This window comes from Prinia subflava, chromosome 14 (genome assembly GCF_021018805.1).
Source record: "Prinia subflava isolate CZ2003 ecotype Zambia chromosome 14, Cam_Psub_1.2, whole genome shotgun sequence".
Taxonomy (NCBI): Eukaryota; Metazoa; Chordata; class Aves; order Passeriformes; family Cisticolidae; genus Prinia; species Prinia subflava.
This window is the reverse complement of record NC_086260.1, coordinates 19,349,605-19,371,668: the sequence shown is the minus strand read 5'-3', so window position 1 is coordinate 19,371,668 and position 22,064 is coordinate 19,349,605. Positions and strand designations below refer to the sequence as shown.

General features: G+C 37.1%; 1 protein-coding gene across 1 annotated transcript in view; it reads right to left on the bottom strand.

The window, feature by feature from the left end:
* Positions 1 to 22,064, bottom strand: part of CACNA2D3 (calcium voltage-gated channel auxiliary subunit alpha2delta 3) — a 406,564-nt gene that overhangs the window by 127,858 nt on the left and 256,642 nt on the right. Inside the window, exons 12-13 of the mRNA XM_063411460.1 lie at positions 19,614 to 19,692; positions 13,473 to 13,606 (exon numbers count right to left, since the gene is read on the bottom strand). Coding sequence (XP_063267530.1) covers positions 13,473 to 13,606; positions 19,614 to 19,692 — 213 coding nt within the window. The remainder of the gene's footprint in view (positions 1 to 13,472; positions 13,607 to 19,613; positions 19,693 to 22,064) is intronic.

The following is a 22,064-nucleotide window of genomic DNA, read 5'->3' as shown; positions in this document are numbered from 1 at the left end:
TGCATCCTGTTCAGTAGCTCTGCTTTGAGGACTAGATTCTGTCTTCATAGCATTCTAATAAGCACATAGCTAATGCATCTCCCCATTCTAGTTTCACATTGAGATTTTACAGCTGCACTTCAGTGAAACACCCATGGAGCATTTTATGGACTCTTCATAGTATGGGATGAATTAATCAGGTTTTATAAAGGTTCACTCACTCTGCAGAAAGAGCTACAATTCTCTTGCTGTTTTATTTTGGAAGAAGCTTTTTGTTGGTACTCTGCACATCTTGAAAGTTCAAAGCTCCCCAAAGACTCATGTAACCTCATGGCCAATAACTAAGGCTCTGATTTGTTGGAAGGTCACAAATCTGAGAGCATTTCTAGATGATCCAAGTTATATTCAAATATTCAGTTTTTGTTTTTTTAATACACTGCATGTGAAATCTAGATCAAGGAAAAGTTTTGTCCTAAGGCAAAGTTACCCATCACCTTTTCATCTCTTCTCCTTTATTGCATTATCCAGCAGGTCAAGAAAACCTTACCCCTCCTTCACTACAAGAACTCACAAGAAAATGTCTCAAAATTCTTTCAGCTGTCTTGAAGCTAGAGCTATTTGCAGACACTGAGGTAATTTTTAGACATACTAGAACCTAAAATGGGATAAATACCATCATCTTGTAGTAGATGGCAAGAATGTCATGAACATAAATCCCCTGATTATTGCAGAATCAGATTTCGCTATCTCCATTTTTTAAACTAAATTATAACACAAAAAGAAAAAGGGGAAGGAGGCAAGCAAAAGTTAAACTTATTTTTCCTACAAATATAATTTGTTGTTCACAGTAACTCAAATTTCTGAGGTTTTAAGGCATTAACATACAAAATGTTAGAATGTTCCCTCAGTCAACAGATGTATAACCCAAGCGTCTTAAACTAAGATTTTTTTTTTCCTTATTTTAACTGACACAATGAATACATGTTCTGGTTTACATCAGCATAACTCCAGGTGCATAAGAGAGATACTACTGATTTACTAGAGAGTAAAATAAGGAATAATAATAATCAATAAATGTAACCCACATGGAATACAAGCATATAGCTGGCTTAGATAGTTTACTTTTACTATTTTGAACAGTTTTATGGAATAAACCTGTCAACACAGAAACCTGAGGCCTTTATTATCACTCAGAGTTCATTGGCTGCAACAACAAAAAGACATTAGAAAGCTCTGTAATTTCTGCTGGTTTTTAGTATTAGTTTATATTTCTACTGTGTATGCTGTTGTAGTATTTATGTGCCACTAAATAAAAAAAAAGTTGTGTAAAAAAAGGAAAAATCCTATTCTGTAAAAGAAGTGCTTAAATGCAATGGCCCTGTAGAGTCCTTGTGGAAACTCCTACTAGAGAGCCCTTGCACATTTTAATGATTTTCCTAGAATTAGCAAATGTAAACTAATATTTAGGGTGACTATATTTTCCTACCCCCAAAAACTGACATCAGGGCAGGTGAAACGGCTGTTACGAATTCCAGAGAAAATACTTATGAGTTCTAAACTGTCTCCTGGTGGCACTGATGTTGCTGAGGATCATTTACCAACTGGATAGATCATCTTTAAACTAAACTTTCATGACAATGCCTTCTTGGAAAGATCTGATCTGAAAAAATACAGTGGACCTTGTGGACCAAGGCCAAACACCTTGTTGTCAAGCAGCAAGAACATCAGTAAGAAACATCCTGTTATTTCTTGTAGAATATAGTATATTTCTGAATAATTTCACTGCTAGTAAATTACTAACTTCAAATAAAATACTAGTCATAATGTCTGTGATAAACATGAACTTCAACATTTATGCTTACGTGCATATGACTGAGTTGTATGTGAAAACTCCTGATTATACTAAAAGAAGAGCCATAAATATCTAAAGACTTCCATATCTGCAGAACAATAGACAAAAGAGAAAATGTTTTCCTTTCATTCACTGTTCTCCTTTTTTGCACTGAATTCTGCCACTGCAGCAAATCTCAAATAGTACTAATAATTTCATAAGCCTTTCCTATTATTGCAGGTTTTTACTCCAGCAGTGCAGATAAATTACATTTCATCTTCACTGCCCTCTTCCTTCCAGAAAGTCAAGGAATGATAAATATGAGATCAAAGAATGGGATTTAGTACATTATACTAAATTCATTGCTTTCCTACATTATCATTTACGCTAAAAAATCTTTATGTGAAAACTAAAGACAAAACATGCCAGAAAAAGGTAATATATCTGACAAAATAGCTACAATTTCCTTATAATTAACTCAATTTCACTCAGAGTAGAGGTAGTAAAATAAAAAATGGGCAATTATCAGTTGTGAATGTCTTTCAGTAATTTCCACTAGGATAGACCTGTCCTCCTAAATGCCGGATTCACCATAGCATGTAGGGATGTAGGAACAAATTTTTTCTCTAGTTACTGACTTGACATCTTTTGATCTTATTTCTGTGTCACAACAAAACCAGAAAATTCCCTGTGAAACAAGGTGGAAATGTAAAGCATTTTCTGTCCTCTTAGTCAAAGGCACTGTAAGTCATTGGCAGATCCCAGCTGGAAATGGTCCCAAGCTGCTCTATCTCTACTGTGCAGGTGTCTGGAAATGGGACCAATACCCTTTTGGCATGAATACACCTGTTAATCAAATTCAACAGCAGAGAATTCTTTGTAATTTGTACATAGAAACTGGTGGGAGAACATCCAACAGGTGAAACCTACAGACATCTGTAATTCTACAGATTCTTATTCAAATACATTCTATCAGTTTTCATCCAGAAGCCAGTTACAATTATTTATCAGCAGTTCTGGCTAACCAGGGAGGACCCAGTTGACTGCAAGTTACAAAACATTACACCTCTCTAGAACAAGGGTCAGTGAGGGAAAGCTTTTAACACTGTTTCCCACAGCACTCTCTTGGAGAAGCTAGCTGCTCATGGCTTGGACAAGTGCACTGTCTGCTGGGTGAAAAACTGGTTGGATGACTGGCCCAGAGAGTGGTGAGAAATGGAGTTACATCCAGCTGCCAGCTGGTCATCAGTGCTGTTCCCCTGGGATCAGTACTAGGGCCAGTCTTTTTTAATGTCTTTATCAGTGGTCTGGGTGAGGGGATCAAGGGCACCCTCATTAAATTTGAAGGTGACTCCAAGTTAGTGTTGATCTGCTGGAGGGTAGGAGGGCTCTGCAGAGGCATCTGGACAGCCTGGATCAATGGGCCAAGGCCAGTGGTGTGAGGTTCAACAAGGTAAAGTGATGGAGTCCTGCAGTTGGGTCACAAAAACCCCACACAGCATTCCAGGCTTGTGGCAGAAGGGGTAGAAAGTTTCCCAGTGGAAAAGGACATTGGGGTGTAAGTCAAAAGCAGGTGAAGCTGAGCCCAGGTGGCCAAGGCCGGTAGCATGCTGGCTGTATCAGCAAAAAGGTGGCCAGCAGAACCAGGGCAGTGATTGTCCCCCTGTACTGGGCACTGTGGAGGCTGCAGCTCAAACTCTGGGTTCAGTTTTGGGCCCCTCACTACACAAAAGACATTGAGATGCTGGTGTCCAGAGAAGGGCAATGGAGCTAGGGAAGGGGCTGGAGCACAAGTCTCCTTGGGAGTAGCTGGAGGTATTTAGCCTGGAGAAAAGGAGGCTCAGGGGGGACCTTATGGCTCTACAACACCTGAAAGGAGATTGTAGCCAGACTGGGGGGGGGGGGGGGGCATGTCCTCGGGTCAGTCTCTTCTCCCAGGTGTAACAAGTGATAGGACAAAAGGAAGCAACCTCAAGTTGCACAAAGGGAGGTTTAGATTGCATATTAGGAATTTTTTTTCCTAACAGAATTCCATGAAATCAAGTTCAACCAAACACAAGCAAGAACTTTATGATTCTTGAGGCCTAGACACTTGTGTGGGAAATTTGTAGAAGTGGACACTACTGTTTGAAAGACCAGTAATCAATTATTGCATTGACCTACCCTGTCCTACTATGTCCTTTCATTCTCTGCCCTTTCTGAGCAACTGGTGATTCTTACCTATTACTTTAAATGTAAATTATATGAGAAAGAAATAATTATTTAATCCTGTCATCATCCATCATGTGGGTAGGAATGTGGTGATTTATTAAAATTGGCGGGTCATGATAATAATATTACAGTGGCAAAATTGGAGTTGAAGTCAGTGATATGAAGAAGGAAAAAATCCACATTAAAACGATGAGTACAACCCAAAACCAAGGGTGTCCTTAGGAAAACAATAAAAGACAGTGTGGATCGCCACAGCATTCTGCAGGAAAAGAGTGGAAAGAGAGGATAATTATACTGAACAAGCTGATATGGTTATTGGGAAACTTATTTTTTTAAAATAATTATGATCAAGGATGACAATTTCTTCCACCGTAATTTAGTTTATACATCAGAACATGTGGTAAATAAAGATGTGGAAGAAGGTTAGACAGGTGTCAAAGCACTTAAAGATGGTAAAACTTACTTGTTCTCATTGTAAGTATTATTTAAAATAAAAACTAAATAGCAAAAGAATCCTTTATCTATCAAATACTGAGAATATTTCAAAAAGAGATGACACTTTACTGTGTTTAAAGCAATATTTCTGTAGGAACTAATCTGATTCAAAATCAGATATTTAATCTCTTCCATCCAGTGATAAAAGATGAACAGAGACCAAGGTCAAACTGAAGTTACCTCATCATATAAAATAATAAAATACTAGAAAAGAAATTTTTTGGCAATATATAGCTAAAAGCCAAGATGTAACACTCCTGTGATTTCCCTTCTATGGTTTAACGTAATGCTTGTCTTATTTGCACCACACTGGGAGCAGAGCTGCTTAAGACCCAGCTTTGCTGTGGCATTACGGCTTCTTGCTGATGTCGCAGGAAGATAAAAATAAGTTCTATACAAAAGCCTCCAAGTAAAGAACTGTAAAATGCATTTGAAGACATCAACTACATATCTCTAAGTCTCAAGAAGAACAATTTTCATTCTGCATTTCTCATGTAAATGTACCCTATGAAAAATAATTATAATAGTAATCCGATTCAATGGAAATAAAGTAGTGTAATATTTATAGTCTGTGCCAGAGTTATAATGACTGTGGGGCAAGAAGTGAAGTGTCTCAGCATGTTCCACATGTTTTTAACACTGTTTCTAAAGGCTCTGGAGGCTATTAAATTTAATGAACCCATCTGCTATGAAATAGAGGTCCAAACATAATCAGTTTTCTCAGTGCCATGTAATACAGATGGCATTCCATGTTCCACATCCCCAGCAGGAAATTTTATGTTCCTCTTTAAGTGCAGGACTTTTGGTTTTGATATTTTAAACATCTTTTTGATGTATCACTTACAGCATTTTACAGTGTAAATACCATGTAGAGCAATACACATGAAAAGTATTAATTCATTAAACTAAGTATTGCTATTTCCTTAGAACAGTTTCTCTGTGACTTTGACAACTAGCAATTAGTTCTCTGTAGTAATATTCTTTGCTTAATGCAATCACTGGAAACTGCCCTAATACTGTAAGTTCCAGCAGTAGCAGTGGAGGAAAACAAACACGTAATTTATCAAAAGAAGCAGCTTCCTTCAAAAAGCTGAAAGATACACATTCTTGTGTACATAATGTGTGCATAGGTGCTCTCTGTGATGAAACCTTATTTGCATGTTTCTGTTTCCATGGAATAATCATTCTTATTTTAAGGGTCCATATCCCCACTAGGTCCTTATGGGCTTTATTTTCCTGTGCATGCCCCAGTTTTGATTTCAGGCATCTCAGTTTGTGTGTTTTATTGGGACACACTGCACCCAAACTCTTGCCCTTGTGTGTGAATGTGGGATCTAAGCACAAATATAAATGGCACAACACTCCCTGCACTGATGAGCACCCTACTGCTGAGCAGCAGTAAGTCAGATGATCATTTTCTAACATAAAACAACATCCACTGTTGTTTTGAGCTGCTTCTGAAAGACAATGGGAGTGCATGAATTCTAGTCAGTTTAGAGGTTTATTCATTCATCTCTCCGGAACTCATTATGTTTTGACAGTTGACACAGATCTTCCTGAATTTGAAACAGTCCATGTGTTTCATGATAATTCATTTATTCTAGATCCAGCAATAAAACAAACAGATTAGAACTGTTTGGGAGAAAATGAGAGTACTTAATTATAGTAACTGAAAATTTGGGGCCACGGAGCTCATAAAAGCCTTGGCTCAAATGCTTTCTTTTTTATGAGACTGTCAATGAAGACTTCCACAGACAGTGCACTAATCATCAGCATAAAGGGATACTGCATCTCCCTGTAAATGTGTGCATAACCTGTTTTTACAGGTTTTTAAATGTGAGCACCAGTAGCTGCATTGATCAGCAGTGTCAGAGGCTCAAACACTGCCCCAGATCTACGAGGTCCCAGTGCAGACACATCAGACTATCACTGCTGCAACTTTGAACTGCAATTGTGCTCCCATGGAAGCTTCAAGGTGAAATGGTCAGAACTCCTGTACTTTTCCAGGAAAATTAATGCAAATTGAAGTGCTGATATGAAGGCATTTCCTGGACTACTTTCTGCTTTTCTCCCATATCAGAACTTTCAAAAGACCACTGAGATCCGTAGGAGACGAAGCAGAGCTTGAAGAACCTAATTTCATGAACAAGCCTACCTGATGGAAGGCCTGATATCCCTGCATGGGATTTTTGTTCCCTAACCCAATTCACTCAAATGTCACAGCAAGAAAAGGAAATTCCCATGGGAACCTCAGATGCACTTGAAGGTGATGACATTCTCTGATAAAGAGTTGTAAATTCTTAGAGATTAAGAGATGCTGGCCACAAAGGGAAGGTTAGAGCATGTAACCAAATAAAGTGGGACTGGAAAAAAAGCAACACAGATTTCTAGAGGGTGTGTTTAAAAAAAATACTGTGTGTAAATTTTCTTAGCTGCTGATTGACACTTGCTGACATTCAGTTCTGCAGTGATTACCAATATTTACTTACTTTAGATATATGTGAATATTCTGGACACACTAATGTATTTTAATGCCTACCAGTATTGCAATCTAGAATTCCTTTTTTGTAATAGAGGCCCAGGGAACTTTTACTGTTATAGAAATGCAAATTACCTACTTATTATAATAGCACAATTAACTCATGCCACCAAAAGTATTTGAAGATATCTCTGGGAATAGAAGCTAGTAGAAATGGAGTACTATTTTATTTTTTGTTACTTCATAAAAGCTCTTCTGTGCATTGAACACAAAGAAAACTGTGTGAATGAGCACTAAACAGCCTTTTATACCTCACTAGAAAGCCCTGGATAGAAAAATATGCCTAGCATAACAGCTATAAGGACCTTCCCTTATAACTCTGTCCATATACACATATGTGTGTGTATATATATATCTATATCTATCTATCTCCTTTCTGGAACTGGTTCATAATTCTCCTCTGTCAGAAAAACTGTATCCTAGAATTTAAATTTTCCCGCACAAAACATTTGGATTCTGATGTGACAGTTGAGAGGCATGAGCTTCCTATAATTGCTGCTGCATTTCTGCAAAGAACTTGGATCAGAGTAAAAAGTATGTCTACCTAGGACTTGATTTTTTTTTAAGGATGAAGAAGAATAAATTCAATTTTTTTTACCACATATGTAATAATGTAATTTTAACACCCATCATAAGCATTTTAGAAATAGTTACTAAAGGCTTTACTTCAGTGGAGCTATCTCAATTTATTGCCCATAAGGAGAAATAAGGTTCTTGGTTGCCTTTCCAGGACAGCGTCAGTCTCTTGATCAGGAAAGACTTATTACCGCCTTGAAAAAAAAGAAAGAAATGAGGAAAATATATTTATATTTACAAATACACATATACATAACAGCAACTGTAGAGCTGAACTAGACTTGAACTAAAAGCCATAAGGGAATGTATGTCTGTGATAATGTGGGGATAATACAAATGAAGAATCAACACGGAAGGAAATTACCAAGAGCAAAAGCACTCACCATTCATACTATGATGAGCCATGACCTGTAATGACTCAGAACACTGCTGTTTTAAATGAACTCCTAAATTCTGGAGCATAGACAGTCATCTCAAAATACTCAGTGAAACAATAATTTGCTCTTTTTAAGCAATGAACTCCTCAGATTGGAAACTGAACAGAGACAATGTGGTAATGTTTGCCTGAATCTGCTCACAGCTGGAGACCAAAAGCCTGGAGATGAACTCAACAGTACATTAGATCCAGAGTATATATTCAGGTACACTGTGAGGAACAAATTCCACAAGGAAGAGTTAAGAAAGGTCCAAGTAAGTCCAACTGGACACCCCAATAAACAAATTCTCAATCATAAGATTTTAAACAGTGGGAACTCAGGAGCCAGACCAGTCTTTTTTTATTTCCTGCAGGAAAAAAAGGTAATGTTTCATCACATTCCAAATGTGACCATAAGAATGAGTTAAGGGATTCTGTGGTCTATCCACAATACCACGAGATGACCCCTGTGTATTGCTGCACCTGAATATTCTGATGTGCAGTCCATATTCCTTTTCCTTCCAAAATATTCAGTTTTATTGACTCACTAAGATGCATGCTGAAAAGTTGTTAAGTACCTTAAAACTCTTGCTTCCCTGAAATACTATGAGAGTTTTGGAATTCTTTTCTGCTTATATTTGAAAGCTGTCACTTAGAAACCTCCTGTTTTTTAAAAGCATTCATTAAGATTATTTTATTTTTGGAACCCTTATATGCTTGTGGGCCTTAGCAATGTTGAAGGTCTGATGTCTGATCCAGCTGTCACCCATTTTTGAGCAGAAAGTTACATTGAGACTGTTCTATAGGAGTGATGTCCAAACCTCACTGTCTAGGGCCTACATATCCCATTTGCAATCTTTGGAGCTATTTCCTACAGCATTTATGGGCTGTACAGCTGCACAGGAACAGGCAGCAAGACAATTTCTTATCCTATCAAATTCCACAATTAAGACTTTTCCACCTGACCCCTCACTCTTGACAGTCCAAACACCCTTTCTCACAGAATTGCACAGATCCAACAAAGCTCACCCACTTGTACTGGGTATCAAATTGCTGCAAATGGAAAAGAGAACAAGTCTAAGGAAAGGTGTGGAATTTGGAATCACAGAACTCTGAATCAGAGGACAGGAGGCTGGCTGGTACATGTTACATACTTCAATTCCAACATTTTAGCCCAAAGGTATTGGCAGCACAGAAGCTACTGGGCTATTACAGGACTAGTATTCCCAACTATTTTGAAGCTGACTTTAGAATTAGCCCAAGATAATCCTCTAAAGATTGTTTCCCAAGTGAGTAAAAACTCAAACCAAATACAACCAGTTCTGTTCCTCACAGAAATTTAATTTTTTTCAGAAATCTGTTGTTTCTCCAAGAGCCAGTAACACATCTTAAAATTGTATCACTCCTATGTTAAAAGACCTGGGTTTGAAAGAAATGAGGCTTTACACAATGATAAACACCTTTCCAACATGAAATCTCGGGCTTAAAGGAAGTAAACACAAATAATTTTCTGATGAAGGGTAACTAAAAATGACTGTAGAAGCTGACTGGTTACCTCTTCAGAAAGACAGTAAACACTGGGGAGAGAAAAAAGTCTAGGGACAGGAAAAAGGGAAGCAGAGTCACCAGAGAGGCCTTGTCACAGTTGCTTTACATCAACTATCAACCCTGACAGTGCCAAAGGACACAGTCCTGTCACACATAAAGGTTGTTCCATGTCATGCTTTCTGCATATGACATCTTGCCAGAGATTGCCACTTCTATAAAAGCCATATTTTTTTAATAGTATGTGAAGCTCTTCAGGAGTGCCAAAGCCGTGTTGAAGAGGCAGCTGTATGAACATTTTGCAGACATCCTCTTACAGGAAAGGTGAGCAGACACAGGAATTGGATGCTTTGTTTAGTAGCAAAATTCTTCTGGGAATATTCCTAAATGGTATCAAACACATAAATGAACTAACTTCTGGCTTTGACAGATGACTTTGTACTGCACAAATTCTGGATGAGAACAGTCTGTGTTGACAGGGGAAGTATTTTGTACCCTAAGATTATTATTGTCCATCTTCTTTCTGTCTGGATCCTAGAATGTTCCAGCCTAATGCTGCTTGCTCAGAAGCAGCACAGCTGGCCAATTAGCTCTGCAGTTTGGTGAGAAGGGAACAGGGAAGAATATTCCATGCTGCTAGGGCACAGTGACTGAGTGCAACCATGTAAATGTAGCCCTTGGAAGCTAACCCTGGCTGTTCAGACACTGCTGGGTAATAAAAACATTTAAGCTATCTGTAAATACACTAATATTTCTAACCAGAAGAGGTCCAAGCAGCAGCCACACAAACTGTGAAAACCAACAAGTTATGGGATGGAGAGGATTATTTTAACGGCACTTCCAATGTCAAAGCCTTAGAGATGGTCAGGGAATCTGTGTCTGAATACAGCACTCAGGCAGCGTTAGCTGGGGCAGCAGCAAGCCTGGTTTGGTAAAAGGTTCCCTTCATTCCTATTTTCAAGTTTTCTATGGGACTACCCTAATTTATCCTCTTCCTTTGCTTATGTGGGGGGATTTGTTTGCGGTTTTTTGTTGTTGTTGTTGTTTGTTTATTTGGGTTCTGTTTGTTTTGTGTTTTGTTTTGTTTTGGGATTGGGGGGGTTGTGGGAAGAATGATGGAGGAGGGAGGAAAAAGGTAGTTTGCAGCTAAGCAGATCCTGGTATTTTATTTTTCAATCTTTTCTTATAGAATCCAACTGTGAAAAATGTGAAATGATTAATTCATGTTCTTATGGTAAATTGGAAAACTATAAAACTGTATAAATTTGTATCAGGTAAAAGTTTATGTTTTAAGAGATTTTGCAGCAGATGGTGAAACTAACAACCCTGAAACAGCAGGCACCTCCATTCAGAAAGGAACAAAGGACTTTTCCGGGAAAGCTTGCAGCCTTCTCAAGTACCAGGAGGGGACCTGTCGAGATAAGGTGGCATCAGCAACTCACACCTCGGGTGCCACCTTCACAGATCATCAAGCAACATCATCCATATCTCGATCATTCATCAACTATAAGGACCTATAGAAATTGGATATGAACATTTGAACTAAGAAAAGAACTCTTTTCTGCTTGGTCAGGGAACTCCTGAATTTGTATAGCTAGTCGGGAAACAATGGGAAATACGGGGAACTATTGCCAAGGGCAGAATAAAGTGTATAAAAACCAAGCCCCGAACCGGGCTGATTTGTGAACCGTTGGGGGAGATAGCAGGCTGCCAGACCCTGTATCTCACGGTTCACCCTTTGCATTTCCCGGGAAAGCTCTGTCAAGTTTCTCCGCTGGTGGTGGGTTATCGAAATTCTGTGATTTGATCTTTATTAATAAACCAAATTATTATTTTAATTGGAATATCATATTGGCATTTATAACACAACCCATTAGGGTCCGGAATGGAGTTTTCCTACACTTAAAATATATGTGTGCATGCATGTACATGAATGCACGTGTGTGTATATATACGTGTGTGTGTGTGTGTGTGTGTGTGTGTGTTCACAGTGATATTGATTAGTTTAATCAAGAGAGTAGGAAAACAAGAGAAGATAAAGAGAAGAACCTGGAATTGTTTTGACTGCATCAAAAGACCTATTGTTTGGATTTAAGCAGTTCTATTATTCAAGACTGTAACAGCTCCATTGCCTTTGATTTTCCGGTTCTCTCAGCATTCCCTCTCTACACTCCCTCTAGTGTTCTTTAACTCACTTGCATTTACTCACCCGGCTGCATTCAATTAGTACTTCACACAACATTAAGTTGTTAATTTCCCTTAGCTTTTCCATAACCTACAGGAGAATCACTGGAAGTTAGACTAATTTTTGTGAGTATTTTTCTCCCTGCAAAGATTGAGGAAATACAGATTTACAGGCAAAAGTAAGAGCAAATTGTCAAATTAACTCTGAGACAATAATTTGTACTTTGTTGGCGGGTAGAGGGGATGACTTGGTATTGAGAAAGGAGGAAGATTTTGTTTGCAATACTTTTAATGAACGGTTCATAGGCAAAGAAAGAGAGTTGCACCAGGACACCAGTTACCTGAGTGTCTTCCTGCTACTCTCTCTAGCAAATACACAAACTCCCTTCAACATTCACACACTGATTACTTCAAGTGTTTAAAAAAAAGTGAATGAGAACAGGATTCTCCTGGCCATCTCCCCGTTTTGTGGGATGCCCTAAAGGCACAGTAATAACACATATTTTCTGTTCATCTTATGGTTCAATAAAAGAAAGAGAGCAAAGGTGAGACTGGATTAATAGGTTATTTTTAAAAAGGAAACAGAGATAACTTAATTCCCTCTAAAGCAATTAACTTTTTGTTTCTCCTTTATAACTGCAGTTTAAGTATTTATTTTACATAACCCATGGCCACAAATGAAGACTAGAAAAGACCTAAACAATTGTGAAAATTAAATAAAAGCTCTATTCTCAGCGTGGTTTTGTATAGATTTAATACTGAACCATCTAGAAGCAAAACAAAACAAAAAAACCACAACCAAATACTAGAATGAAGCTGTTGAGATCCTCCCACCTTACCCATCAAGTAAAAATTTAAAACAGAAAGAAAGAAACATCTGTTGCATGAGTAATTTGTGATCTTCCTTCCATTATATTGAATACTTGGCATCTCCTGTAGTAAAAGGCAGACATTTGTACAAATTCTTGTTCTATGGATAATAAACTAACCAAAATATTTTAATCAGAACAAAGAAAATATAAGAAGAAAAAGAAAATAGATAAAACTCTATTTCAAACCAATCCATGGAAATGAACAACCTTTACCTGCAAATCTGATGATTTACCACACATGCTACAGAAGAATCACAAGAGCTCAGTCACTGCATAATAGAAAGTCATGCTTTAACTCTAATGTTTCACAGGGATGTCAAGCTAAAATTGGATATTTATGACAATTATTTTAACATATCACCCATTCAATACACTTTAATGGCAGAATCTTCTCAATATTCTTCCCCAAGATATCACAGTTGACCCCTGGACGTTGACTCCCTTTTCTACACTAAAAATATTGATCCTTATCAGTCTGTGTGTTTATACCCACATATTCATTGAAATGTTTTAAAACATACAGAAAAAATGATTAATCAATATAATCAATATCTGTTCAATGCCCATTTTTGATTAATAAAAGAAAGGTAGGTTTGGACATCATAAACATCAAAATTATTCTGTAATTTATGGTTTTTTCAGTATTTTCTATGTAATTACAATGTATATATATCTGCTAAAGTTCAGTAATGTTGAATTATTCGTTAGTAGCATAAAGATATCAAGTCCCAATTCCTACACTGAGTTAGCACATTCCAGCAGTAGAAAGCAGATTCATAATGAGTGTTTCTACCACAGTATTTTTGCTGTATCATGCAGACTTACAGTGCTGTCAATGTATGCTTCAGTCCACACTACGTCGTGCTCCTGGTCAATAACCTTTGGTCGGCTGAGAACATGGAGATATTCCATAACGTTCTCTTGCACATCAGCCAAGGTAGAGATCTGAGTAAAAAACCCTGGGAAAACACACAATTCCAAGTTATAAACCAGAGACAACAAGCAGAGGAAGTTTTCAAGAAGTATGATGTGGTTTATGTCTGTCATGTTTTTTGCTTATTTCTAAAGAAAAAATACAAAAGATGAACGTTTCATCAGAAGCAGCCTCAAACAGTAATAACTGGTGAAAACAGATGTCTGTGAAACCTTTGGCCAACCCTCAAGGACAGGATTTCCAACACTGCTGTGAACCACTGCACTGTCTGTACTAAACTTTGATTTCAAGACTTTGATTTTTTTTTGTTTAATGGTTTGGGCTTTCTTCTTTTAATGCTGTCTGCTTGAAAATTTACAACTGGTATTATCTTTGTCCAACTAAATCTCACCCACTTTGTTTCAGGAAACATGATGGAGTAGAACTACAGTAACAGAATGGTGGTTGCATATGCTCTGAAATACTCATCCCTACACAGAGTGACTGAAATTAAAAAAGCAATTATGTAATTTACAAAAATGGCAGGTCACAGAAAATGTAGACTACAACTAGAATTGTCTGGTTAGGTGATCACAGCCTTGTTAATCCTTTAAAGCATCTCTTGCATTGAGAACAGCAGAAGCCTCAGCTATTTGAGCTGTCACCACTCCCTTTTCAGTGCTTAGATGTCAAGTATCTTTATACATCACAAACTTGGCATCTGGAGTCCACATCATGCAAGAGTGATGAAGGACTGACAAATTTCAAGGCTAAAATTTCATCAGGCCTTATTTAAATGAATCCCTTGCCTTCATTTACTTTCTGTTAATGAGAAAAGACCAACATGAAAGAGGCTTCACTACAATTTTAATCATTTGACAAGATCACAGCTTCTGTGAAGCTGCAATATTAAACTTTATTAAGCTTCAGCAGAAAACATAGCCGCTGCAGAAAACTTCTGAGCTGTGTTTTTGTAGATGGGGCCAATTTTGGCAAGGCAGTAAAGGTGGTCTGTCTGAACCTAGAACTTTCCAAATTAATGCACCAGCCCATAATTCAAACACTACAAAATGGATGTTTCTGCATGAATGTTATCTATGTGTGAATTAAGGCACAGCGAAAGAACAGACTTTATAGCACAGATCTATAAAATGAAACAAGTCATAGTAGTAGCCTAATGCATATCTTCAATTTGATAATAAAAAGGAGAAGTGCTGCTTTGTTGTGTATTTGATTATAGTATGATCTCAAATATTCCTAGTATGGCATTCTTACTCATAGTATAGTATTCATACTCTTACAATATTCAATATTCTGCTTAAGTAATTTTATTTATTTGATATTTTATTTTATTTTTTCTATTAAGTTCAGTATTGTGCGAGGGTGTTAAATGACTACCACACATAGTATTAAGGTTTATCTCTTGCTTCTGAACAGGGCTATTATTTGTCTTGAGGTTCTAAGAGATGTTTCAGCCACAGTGTAAAATTACTGACATAAGTTTAATTAGGAAGCCTGTACTTGAGAAAGCAGAATCCTATGGTTTGGGCTTTAAAAATCCCAAAATATAGTGTGCTTTCTTGAATCGGTGGAAGACTCATGAGAAAAAGCAATTTATATGTAACTCTTTCTGAAATGCTGCCTGCTCCAATTTTGGGACCTCAAAGAATGGGTTTCTCTGTTCTGTGAGTAATGAGCAACACTTCAGTATTTGGTCCTTTTAATTTGGTGAAAATATCAATACATAGTCAAAGTATGTTTATTGGCCAACTATTCACATAGAGAGCCTCATAAATTGTATATAAATACATGTACATGTACACACTGTGGTTTATAAGACTTTTAATCAGGGATCCAAAATACTTCACAATTGTGTGGATCACTCGTTTTACAGGTAGGAGCTACATTTTCCCAAAGCATTTCAGAGTGACTGAATTTTGATATGGCTCTTTTCAGAATTACATTTGGAGAGATCTGTTGGCACAGAGTAGTATCCAGTGAACAACATGATCACACCTGCACTCAGATACTTAATACACATGAGCCTATTTTGTGATATGTATAATTTATATATATATATATAAAGTCATATTATTATGTCTGAAAAGTCAGAGGAGATTAAGTACTTGAAAAAATTGTATTGTATCTAAGGTGATAGAAAAGGCTTTTTTATTAAAGTATTACTTTGTACCTATACACTTTAGAATCATAATCAGTTAACTCTTTTTATTATCATACTTCACTAAAATCAAAACCTTAAAGACTCATTTAAGAAGCCCCTGGATGCCTATGCCAGGAAAACTCTTTAATCAAAGCTTATAAATTACCTCTGAGATAAAGAATGCATTGCTGTAAAATGAGCATCCTTTTTGACTGTCTCCTGAAAGGTTTTAATGTCACAATTTCAAGGAAAAAAAAAAAGCTAGATTACTCAAACAAAAAGAAAAAAAAAAATAAACAGAAAACAGAACCCAATCTGAAATACTTCAGTATTGTGCCATACAGGTTTATACATGTTAGAAGAGACCCTTGTGGACCAGGTACAGCCAATGTGAGCAGAGACACCTATTTGAGCATTTATTTAAGTATTCTTCATAAGGTACATTATTTTTGGTATTTCACTTTGCAGTATTTATGAGAAGGTTGCCATGTCTTAAAGAGAACAACTTAAAGAGAAATCACCAGGCAGCATGTTAAAGGATTCATTCCTTGTAGTATTGCAAACATGTCTAAACTGCACAATAGAGAAAAACAGGTTTAGCCTAATTTCCTAAGACTAAAAGAGACAGTAAGTCTGAATTTTGTATAAACTTAGGTTTATACAAAAATAAAGGTTTCAAAGACAAATGAAAATATTTGTTGATCTCCTAATGGGAAAACCTTACCAAAAGTAACTATATCCTAGCTAGGAACAACATCAGGGAACATGCTTTTAGTTATTTTTTAATTTGAATTTCAGTTTTTTTGACAATTTATGTGTTTCTAGCTACATGTAACTCACAAGAATTACCCTCCTACAGTGCTAAGTTTACATCTCTTATCTGTAGATCAGCGATACGTGTGGAATTAAAACCCTTGCTGCTCCTATAGCCAGGTTTAATCACCAGACACAGACTTGCTCTGAAGTCCTTGAGCACAGCTGCTGAGGCCATGTCAGCAATAGCAGCATGTTAACCATGCTTCAGTTTTTGCATTCCAACACCACTCCTCAGTTCCCTGGTGTGTGAATTATGCCACCTCAGAGCCCCCTCACAGTCAGCACTACCTTTTTCTTCCTCCCCAGCAGGAAAAAACTCATGAAGGAAATGGGTAAGATTTGGTAATGACAAGCATGAGAGATGTATAATAATGTGGTAAAAGACAGACACTTGTGCTCTGCATGTGGGCTGCCTTTCCCCATTACACAGTCCCTGCATGTTTGGCTTGTTTTTCTCTAAAATGTCCACCATTAGACTGATAACTTTGCAAAATGCCTCCAGCTGATTTTTTCATGGAGTGCAGTACTTTCTGTTTCCTGGGCAATGTGCAGAAGAGATGCAATACTCTTGCAACTAGTAAAACAGCAGAATTTAAAAATCCTCTGGGCGAGAACTGAGGAGTGAATTCATTGTTTCAGTGCAGCTGTAAAACTCCCGTGGAGGTTCCCCTTTCCCCGCCGGAGGCCCCTGGAGCAGGTGAACAGGCTCGGGAGCTGGCTGCCTGCCACCCCAGAGCCCCCAGTGCAGAGGGGCTGGGGTCATGCTAATAATGGGAATGGATGTGATGGGGGCTTCCTGCACAGAGCTCTCCTCTGCTGACACAATAGTCTGTAAACTGCTCCAGCTGGGGCACAACCTGCCTCAGGGCTGATCTGTCCTCTGCCTGAGCTGGAGCCACTATCAGCTCTCCCATACACCAAGCATTTTTCTCAATGTTCCTTTCTCAGCCTCTGTTCCTTTGTACTGATGAATCCAATCCTTTGTCCATTTTATAATATGCCAACCACAGCGATGACCCGGGACAAAATGTTTAAAAAAACAAGTAAGTAAAACAGAGGCTGTCAAATTGCTACTGCAATAGTGAATTTTACTGAAAAAATCCCCCAAATCCAGTTGTTTTGTTAGCAAGTAATGCATTAACTCCCAGCTTTATCTCTACAGCTTTCTGCTGCAAGTGATGCTGAGGGAAAAGCAGAGCCTGTCATTTCTAAGTTCTACATGTTACTACTAACATCTGGCATGTGCACAACAAGCACTAGGAAATTTTCACCTTTGTTCACTTCAGATTCTTAGTAAATCTTGTTTTCCTTAATATGTGCTTGCTTATGATACAGAAGAGTAAATCACTGCAAATTTCACAAGCCCCTCTGGAGGGATTTTGGAGATCTTGAATGTTTTAATGTATTTAAAATGGTTTGGTGTTTTGCTTCATTAAACAAGCTCCCTCTAGATACGCCCTACTTACAGGGAAAAATGTAACAGAAACAGAGGTTTTTCAAGGTTTCACAACCAGAACTTAGAAGCTAAAGAAGTTTTGCAAGGTGGTGTGAATGTCCCCTGTGACCTGTTTTGAAGGAAAGGGCTGCTGGGCACAGTCCAGTCAGCTGGAAACCCTGCAAACAGCCTTCATCTATGCTGTGCTTCCAAGGGGAAAATCACTGCAAGGAAAATTGATTTTAGGGTCATTCACCCTCAGTGACAACAACATATTTTGGCCCACCCACACAAGGAGTAAACTGCAGTCCTGCTATTCAGCCAGTCCTTAGACCAGCTTTACTACACTCCTCATCTGTTGTGCTGTAATCCCTCATTTCACTGGAATAAAATGGACAAGCTGTAAGTGAAAACTGCAAGGAAAAATCAAAATCTGAACTGTCTGACCATAACATGCTGTTTCCAATTGTGATTTTCAAAGCTGAAAAAATGTATTTAATTAATGATTAGAGATAGAAGATTTTTACATTACAAGCCATCAGAGAGCAGGTATTGTTACTATTAAACTGAGAGGGAAATAAATTTATAGAAGTAACAGTCATTAAGCTGTTTAGTTGATTCATATGAGTATGACTCTGACTCAAAGCAATATGGCTCTGAAAAGAACAAAGTAGTCCTGAAGAATGACAAAGGTGACCACTTTTCCCCTCTGGGAATAAGGAAGACGTGGACCAGATGATCTGCTGAGGCAGCCTCCATTGCCTGGTCCTAATTTCTGAGTTGCTGTACTTAGATCTTTATGAATCTGTGGAGCTGGGCTAAAAAGTTAAAAGATTTTGTTGATTAAATTGTCTTCAAAAAAGATGCTTCAAAGGATTCTTATACTATTATTTAAACTAAATTATGGTGTAATATTAGCTGATTAAGACAAGACTTCAAACTGAGTAATTTCCATCAGCTGGACATAACAGTAGTTAAAGAAATAATGACTAAATGGATAGCACCTGATGCAATTCATCATAATGTAATGTGGCACAATGGAAAAAAGGAACTTTTTTTTTTTTTTCTGAGAGGAAAGAAAAAGGAAAACCTGAAGATTAATTGGGGTTTGGGGCTGTTTTTTTCCTGAATCATTCCTGCTCATACTAGTCAATCCTTTTACTGCAGCATCTCAGCATCTTAAATGTTTTGATGTTCTTTTCCTTAAAGGATATAAACCAGTTTTTTTCAATTACACTGTCAGTTCCTCAAGGGACAGGATGTCTGGTGTTTTACATGCCATTCCTAACTCAACAGGACTTGTACCCAATGTTCCTAGAAACCAAACTCACTCTGAGTAATAACAGATAGAAGAGAACAAATGCTTTGAAATTATTTTGTTCTCTGAACAAAAATTTAAGAACACATAGTTTAAAAACTTCATATGTATTTTAAGGAAGAAAATTTCAAACTGGGGTTTTTTGCTCTTTAAATTGTATGTTACAAGATAATTAAGTATTTTCATTTTCTGGGAAAAAGAAAACAACCCATCCTCTGTGATTAGTTGCCAGCCACACCATATCTTTAGAAGGGTCAGATGTGCAGGAAGGCTCAGCTCAGGGGTTTTGAAAACAAGGATTTCACAGAAGAAGGTTAACAAACCTTTGTTAGCACAGGCCATCCACTTCAGGTTATCAGCGAATGCAGCTTCTCTTCCAATCAGATAGGTAAAAATACGGACCTGAAAGTAAAACGCAGAAGACAAATCAATTAATGCTGCATTTAAAACATATCCAGTGGAACTTCAGATACAGATGTGTAATTCACAGGACAAACCCTTCCTAAGAAAGTCTTACTGGTTAAGCAGTACAGTAGGTTGAAAAAAATATTTCTGCCAGTAACGTCTTCCTAACAAAATGTGGCTTTTGTTCTGTGTAATAGAATGGTTGATCTTTTTGAATGTGGTTAATATCTGACCTTTAACTACAGTTATGCTAATGTGTAATTAAGAATAAACTAAAACCATTGGAGTACAAAATGGTATGTTTCAGACAAATCTGTTCTGCACTTATGAATTCAGAAAATTTTTGTCATGGAGGAGAAGAGGCACTTAACTAGAAAATACTTCTGGAGATAAAGAATTTGCAACACCAGGCGAGCCAACTCCCCTAGTTTTCAAGGTGATATGACACAATATCATTGTCAACACAGAAACAGATACTCAGATACTTTAATATAATTTAATTAATTTTCAAATTTTAAAAAACCCTTATAATTTTTCACATTAATGTTTTTCCTTGTGCACAAATGGTAATATTTGTAAAATGTACCAATTTTATCCTAAGTTCCCTTAGGTTGTTTTTTTTTTCCCACAGGAGTAGTTTTAAAATACTCTGAAAGTCTCTTTACTGTCAGTTGTGACACCCTATTTTCTCACTGCCCTTTTATCCATTTTCTTAATGGCCACATCCTGTCTCTAGGTATACATAGTGCTTTGTGTTATCATCATGCCTAGAGACCAGATTCCAATCACAAAAGTTTTCCCAGTCTCTCAAACATAAAATATGCACAGATCCAAATTGTGATTTATATGTTTAAAAATGATGGTGTAGTGTTGCAAGTTTGAGCCCAACAGTCTGCATAATTCAACTCTAAGACTCTAAAAACACAACATTAAACAAAAGAATGGTGCTTTTATAGTTTGTTGATTACTATGAAAGCATTAATAAAGAAATGCTTTGTTCTGCAAAGACACATGAAAATGCACAGTGAGATTTATACTCTCAAAATACAGCATAAATCACTGTCATGTTTTATCTTCCTGCAAATGATGCTTGAAAATAGCCTATGATGAGACTGAATACTCTGAGAGATTTATATTTAATGATCTGCTTTAATCTATAATGAATCAAACTAGACTGTGTTCCTAATAAAAGGAGACCAGCCTTATCTAAACAGATGAGCAGTAAGCTTGATAACAGGCACAGGCAACATAATAACCACAAAAATAAAATTTCAACAAACTGGTAACATGTCTCATCATGAGGAATGGGCTGTCTCTGGGATACTGCTGCAAGGATTTTAATGATTTTTTGCTGAGTATATTTTCTATATCTAGTTTATTTAGTATCTAGCAGTTTTGCTAGAAAATATTTTAAGCATGATAAAAATACTGGTAATTGTAATTGCTTGAAAAAATAAAGGAATCTATAAAACAGAGAGCTAGAAGTTAAGTGATCCAAATTTATGAAGTGCTGTTTCCTTCCCTATCCCAAGGTATTGTGTACTTTTCTCTACACACTTTCAATGGTACATGTTATACAAGTGATATTTACCATGGTCAGCAGGGAGTAAAAAGTCTTTTTTACAGTGAAATACAAGTTATCCTATAATTCTAAAATACTCTTTCTATATTGCTCATGAATTAATAGAATGACTATAATTCATAGTAGTCATTAGGTAGTATTTTAAGAAAATAGCCATGACAGGATCACAGGTAAGTATTTTAGTTAAAATTAAAGCCACTGGTACTTTAAATTTTTCCTTCTACATTGACCTTAAAGATACATTAATAAATATTGCAAATATTGTTTAATACTTCATTCAGAATATCCTCAAGAAAAATCCTCAAGATCAGTTCTGATGGAAAACAATTCTGATTATTTCTTTACTTCTAAAAGTTTCATTTGATCAGGTCATTGAACCCATCAGGATTATCTTAATTCACTGTGAGCATGCAGTGAAAAGCATTAACCACACACTGCAGAAGTATCACAGAATCACAGCATTAACAAGGCTGGAAAAGACTTTTGAGATCAAGTCCATCCTGTGACCCAACACCCCCTTGTGAATCAGACCATGGCACTGAGTGCCACATCCAGGCTTTGCTTAAACACCTCCAGGGGTGGAGACTTCACCACCTGCCTGGGCAGCCCATTTTTATAAAACAAAGATTTGACAAATTATTTTCTGCTTTCAGAGACCACAGCAGTGGCTTACATAATAAATCATTAGAACTGAAACTTGCATGAATAATTCTACATTCTAAATCCCATTTTCCAAAACAAGCTTGGTTCTACACACCTTTTATTTTAGTTTCACTCGCCTAGATAG